The sequence below is a fragment of the Octopus bimaculoides genome, chromosome 1 (assembly GCF_001194135.2).
Source record: "Octopus bimaculoides isolate UCB-OBI-ISO-001 chromosome 1, ASM119413v2, whole genome shotgun sequence".
Classification (NCBI taxonomy): domain Eukaryota; kingdom Metazoa; phylum Mollusca; class Cephalopoda; order Octopoda; family Octopodidae; genus Octopus; species Octopus bimaculoides.
The window spans coordinates 33,271,586-33,278,072 of record NC_068981.1 but is presented as its reverse complement, the minus strand read 5'-3'; the positions used below and the strand labels follow the sequence as shown (position 1 = coordinate 33,278,072).

General features: G+C 36.1%; 2 protein-coding genes across 7 annotated transcripts in view; one reads left to right on the top strand and one right to left on the bottom strand.

The window, feature by feature from the left end:
* The window catches only part of LOC106878029 (solute carrier family 66 member 2), a 250,218-nt gene that overhangs the window by 153,014 nt on the left and 90,717 nt on the right, over positions 1 to 6,487 (top strand). The window lies entirely within an intron of this gene.
* LOC106878028 (nose resistant to fluoxetine protein 6) overlaps positions 1 to 6,487 on the bottom strand; it is a 74,045-nt gene that overhangs the window by 3,380 nt on the left and 64,178 nt on the right. For both annotated transcript variants that reach the window (XM_052965956.1, XM_052965949.1), the window contains one exon: positions 2,486 to 2,628. In XM_052965956.1, the coding sequence (XP_052821916.1) occupies positions 2,486 to 2,628 (143 nt within the window). The remainder of the gene's footprint in view (positions 1 to 2,485; positions 2,629 to 6,487) is intronic.

Below are 6,487 nucleotides of genomic sequence, written 5' to 3'. Positions count from 1 at the left end.
TATATATATATATATATATGTATATATATGTGTGTGTGTGTGTGTGTGTGTGTGTATATATATATATATATATATATATGTATATATATGTATAGGGGTGAATGCTCTGAAAGTGTAGCTGCTAGAATAAGACTAGCCTGGGCAAAGTTCAGAGAGCTCGTACCACTGCTGGTGACAAAGGGCCTCTTGCTCAGAGTAAAATGTAGACTGTATGACACGTGTGCAAACAGCCATGCTACATGGCAGTGAAACATGGGCTGTGACTGCTGAGGACATGCATAAGCTTGCAAGGAATGAAGCCAGTATGCTCCGCTGGATGTGTAATGTCAGTGTGCATACATAACAGAGTGTAAGCTCCCTGAGAGAAAAGTTAGATTTAAGAAGCATCAGATGTGTGCAAGAGAGACAACTGTGCTGGTATGGTCATGTGTTGTGAATGAATGAGGACAGTTGTGTGAAAAAGTGTCACACCCTAGCAGTTGAGGGAACCTGTGGAAGAGGTAGACCCAGGAAAATCTGGGATGAGGTGGTGAACCATGACCTTCAAACATTGGGCCTTACTGAGGCAATGACTAGTGACTGGGTAGTGATAAAGTAAAACACCAGTCTGGTGACCATCCCAACTTTTTTACAAACATATATTATCCATAAGTGCAGGAGTGGCTGTGTGGTAAGAAGCTTGCTTCCCAACCATGTGGTTCCGGGTTCAGTCCCACTGTGTGGCACCTTGGGCAAGTGTCTTCTACTATAGCCTCCGGTCGGCCGAAGCCTTGTGAGTGGATTTGGTAGATGGAAACTAAAAGAAGCCTGTCATATATATATATGTATGTATGTGTTTGTTGTTTGTGTCTGTGCTTGTTACCCCACCATCTCTTGACAACTGATATTGGTGTGTTTACGTCCCCGTAACTTAGCAGTTCGGCATAAGAGACTGATAGAATAAGTTCTAGGCTTACAAAGAATAAGTTGTGGGGTCAATTTATTCAACGAAAGGTGGTGCTCCAGCATGGCCACAGTCAAATGACTGAAACAAGTAAAAGAGTAAACGCGTATAGAATCCAATGTATCCTTTTTTTTCTTAGATTATAGCATGTGTTATTTGGAAGAAATCTGACTGCTGTTTTTTGCAGGTTAAGTGACTGTCTAGAGCAGCAGTTCTCTATAATGGCTCCCAGGGCCACATACAGCCCTCAAGCATCTTTCCAGTGGCCTCTGACAGTCTTCTTTTTATAAATATAATAAATTTTTCTTTAATTGACTCGTTTTATTTATTTTTTTGTGTAGCCCCTAAAACAAAATCCAGGTTTTGAATCTGACCCTGATATTAAAAAGGTTGAGAACCATACCATTGGTTTTAAGGCTCTCTCATTAACTTCTGATATTTAGTTACACCTTCTTATGTTCTGAATCTAAATTCCCCTAAGGTCAACTTCACTTTTACGCCTCCTAAAGTCAATAAAATAACTATTAGTCAAGAACTAGAGTTGATCTGATTGACTAATATATATATTCAAAATGTCTTTTCTGAAACATCTTGCAACTGACTTGGTAGAAGCCCACAAGATTATCCATCATCTTTCCAACAATAACATTCACCATCTCTTTAAATTCACTACCTCTACCACTCATGGTTATGCTAATCAAATCAAAAATAAACAAAAAAAAAACAAAACAGCACAGCCATGACTTCTAGAAAATTTTTCATGCTCAGAATTGTTGAAGCAAGTCATCTTTCAAAATTTCAATGCTTCCAGAAATTCGCCAACACTACTCCCGATACACCTGTTCAGCCTTATTTTTTAGGACACTTAATGTTCACTTTTTTCTATTTTTGTGTTTAATTCCATGTACTGTTCAAGTATTTCTAGCTTTCGTTACTGTCTTTCTTTACATCTATCCTCAGTCCCCTCTTTTAACCTTTTCTGATGAGTTGTAGTGCACCTGAGCATTGTGTCCAATAAGATTGTAATATGTATGAGTGAAGGGACATCTGCTATTTTTAGCCATTTGAGCTACTGCATAGAATCTCTGTAATTGGCTCACCTTTACTATTGTTGGTATTGTTTCAGCTCAGACCTGTGATCAAAATCATTCTGGTTGTGATAACCCATCTTATTTAGTTAGAATTACAAAGTAATGAGCTGGTAGAACAGTTAGCAGGCCATACAAAATGCTTAATGGTATTTCGTCTGCATTTTGGTTCTGAGCTCAAATTCTGACAAGGTCAACTTTACCTTTCATTCTTTTGGGGTCCTTAAAGAAGTACCAGTCAACTAACTTCCCCCTCCCCTTAAAAACTGCTGGTCCTGTGCCTAAATTTAAAACCACTTAGGATTACATTATCCAATGAGTCCTTAACTTTTTCTAAATGTTAATGAGTGGTTTGAGGGAAATTTGGCTGTTGCTTCTAGTTTGGTGAATGATCCTGCAGAATCTTCCTAGCTATTATTGTTATTTGAGAAGATGAACATATTTATGTACTCACAGCTAAAATATACGTCAGGTGTAAAGAATAGCGTTGGTTGAGATAAAAGTAATACATAATAACTGGATGCACCAGATAAGCACAATATGTCAAACGGCTGAGGGGGATGAGTGCTTTCCATGACAAGATAGTGTTCACATAACCTGAAATGAAATAAGAAGAAAAAAAAATCAATAATTCCATTGAAATTATTTATAGAAAATATTTTTTTGTCCAAAATAAAAAAAAGAAAGAAGGAAAAAATAATAAAATTGGCAATCAACAATAGCAATACCATTAACAAGAATGATGATAATAATATTATACATAAGTCATATGTTTACTACCAGGAATGCAAAGAGTCCTAGACTGAGTGCCTGCAGCATTTTATTTCATTCCTTACTTTATTCTGTGTTCAAATTCTATCAAGACTGACCAGAGCTAGCACTATGCTCAAACCCAGTGGTTCTTAACTGGGGTCCATATGACCCTTAGGGATCTATATAAGATTCTGTTGGTGAGATTTATGTGCAATAAATTGGTTACACTTCTACAATACAAAATATTTTAATATTTCTATATAATTCATAAGAATGTTTAATTATAAAAATGTAACAGGATCTTTTGAGTATTAGGTAGTTATGAGGGTCCATCCAAATATAATAGGAATCGAAGGGCTCCATAGGTAAGAGAAATAGTTGTGAAACATTGCTCTAACTGAAATAGACAATCATCTGGGTGTTATAATCTCTGAACATTTCACTATCTCTGAACAACTGAGACAAAAATTTCTAATCCAGTTAAAAGCATGGAAACTTAATAACAAAAAGAACAGGTGAGTTGACTCTCAGGAACAAAGTGGGGGAAGATATGGGGGTGATGAGAGGTTATGTGGATGTGTTATGACATTTTACAATGTGAATCATTTTCAAATTTTCTAAATTAACAGATTTATTTGATGATGTATCAGGTTGAGTAAAAAGTAAGCAACGTTTTGAACCATGAAGAATTTGTACCAGATTTTTGCAGTGTTTTGAATTTTTTAAAAACATTTAAAAAAAAAATTGTCTGATAATACAGGCACAGACTTGCCCAAATGCATCAATAAATTAACATTGATTTCTTTTTTTCACTGTTGTTACAATCATCTGAAATGGATCTGTGAAAGTGCAATATTTGAGCAATTTTGCTGTTCAACTTCAAAAAAGGACGTAAAGCAGCTGAAACTGCTTGCGACATCACCAAAATGTTTGGTGAGGAAATGACCAGTGAGTGGTCAGCTCGAAAATGGTTTAAATGATTTTGTAGTGGAGACCTGAGCCTTGAAGATCGTGAGCATAGTGGACACCCATCTGTCATTGATGACAGCCAATTACAGATCGTCATTGAGAAAGATCCACGTAAAACCACTCAAGAACTGGCAAAAGAGCTTCAAGTTAGCCAGAAAACTGCCTGCAACCATTTGCATGCAATCAGAAAATCAAAAGAGCTCAACAAATGGGTATCACACGATTTGAATGAAAATCAGAAAATGCGCAGATATGAAATTTGCTCGTCGCTTCTTCACAACCAGACCGATCCATTTCTTGAATGTATTGTAACTTGCAATGAAAAATGGATTCTGTACAATTATAAAAAATGTTCTTTGGAGTAGTTGGGCTAAAATGTAGCACCAAAAACCTTACCTAAACCCGAGCTCTTCAAAAAGAAGGTTATGGTGACTGCTGGACTCATCCACTGTAACTTCTTAAAACCAGGAAAATCCATTACTGCAGAAACATATTGCCATGAAATTGCCAAAATGAATGAAAAACTGTTACTCCTCCATCCCAGACTGGTCAACAGAAGATAGTCAATCATTCTTCATGGCAATGCTTGACCACACGTTTTACTAATGACGCTCCAGAAATTGAGGGAACTTGGTTACTAAGTTCTTCCCCATCCAGCTTATTCCTCAAACTTTTCTCCTACCGACTACCACTTTTTCAAGCACCTTGATGGTTCCCTGCGAGAGGAGTTCGAAAATCAAACTGATGCTGAAAGTGTGTTCAAAGAGTTCATCAGCTCCAGAACTCCACACTTTTGTGCTACCGAATTAAACAAACTTGTAACTCACTGGCAAAAATGTGTTGATTGTAATGGTACTTACTTTGATGAATAAAATTTCTGCATTGTTGAAATATATCATGAATTTCATGCTTACTCAGCCTGATACATAGTAATAAAGCTCTAAGTCTTTTATTTTTTTATTTGTTTTAGTCATTAGATTATGAATGTAAACATGACAAACTGCTGCTAAGCATTTTGTCTGACATACTAATGGTTCTACTATTGCACCACCTTAATAATAATAATAATAATAATAATAATAATAATCCTTTCTACTGGCATCTCAAGGTGGTTACAATACCAGTGATTGTAGGAGCACTTAGAATGATCAAAAAAGCAACTGAAAATAATTTGAGGACGAACCCTGGCTTACCATATTAAATTTTGTAGTAGAAGCAGCTCTAATCATGGAAACATCATCAATGTCACATACTTAAAGTATGTTTTTTTTTATTGGCTGTGAGGTTTGTAGAGGGAAAATCTGTGTGCTATTTTAACACTTGACAACTTAAAGGGACTTTACCCTGGACAAATCCCACAGCCAATAAGTGCATAAACAAAACATATACATTAAGTATGACATTGGTAATACACACACACACTCATACATAATTAAATACATATGTATTGCATGCATACACACAGACATGCACAAATATGTTGTTGGTGTTGAAAATTTCAGTGAAGCCTTGGATCAAGATTAGAAACCAGCTCTTTCTCCATTGGCAAGTAATCGAGAAATAGAACTAAATAATAACAACAAAAACATCTTACATTCATTCATCCATCCAACTCCACTAGCAACTCTACTCTACCAACTCCACTCTAAGGCTTTGGTCAATGAGGGGCTAAAACAGATGATACCTGACCAAGATTCCACGCAGTGAGACTGAACCCAAAAGTTTGTAGTTAGGAACTGAACTTCTTAACGACACAGCCATGGTTAAAAAGCTGGTGTGCTGCCCAAAGGAAGAATTAGAACTTAAATAAACAGAATGACAAATAAATTGAAAAACATGAGCCACCTTTATCCACCACTAGGTCAAGTCCTAGGTGTGGGACAGTGGCTTTTATGCCTCAATCTCCCTGAAAGTGCAAAAACTCTTGGTAGGGCCACCCAAGCTGGATAGATCAAAGAATAAAGTCCAGATTGATATGGATCATTTCTTCCCATAGGGCAAAAATAGGATTGCATAGGTAAGAGAGAAATGGTATTTAAGAAGCTGACTTGTTCTTATATGTTTCAGAAAAGAAAAACATCTTTAAATGCTGTCAAGTTCTTGAATACTCTGATAGCTTAAGAGAATCACCTACTGAATTGATAATTGATTCATTCACAGGTCACGTCTTACCTAGGAAAAACTAAAGTTACAGAAGCATTGATAGCAACGCAAAACCAACAATCTGGAAGAGAAAGGCCTTCCCTCAAGTTGAGAAAAATGAAGGAAAGTCATCAATGGCCTATACTCCTTTGGGACGAAGAGCTTAAGTAGTAGTAGTAGTAGTAGTAGTAGGAGGAGGAGGAGGAGGAGGAGTAATAGTAGCTGTTGTAGTAGTAGTAATCACCATTATAAATTAGTAGGAAACACACACACACATATATGTATATACGCGCACAGAAAAATGTGTGATTAAATTGTTTCAGCTGTGGGATCAGAGCCAACATTAAATATTGATGATAACAATATGGGAAAACATGAAGAAACAACAAGAACACATAAAATGAATGACAAAATATTAAACAATTCTTTCTACTATAGGGACATGACTTGACTCTACTATACTGTATAGTCAACAAAATCAAAAACAAACAATGTGCATGAGCAAAATTAAAAATATAAAATGGTGACAATTTACCCATTGCACACTGTATGTATATATATATATATATATATATATATATATATATATATA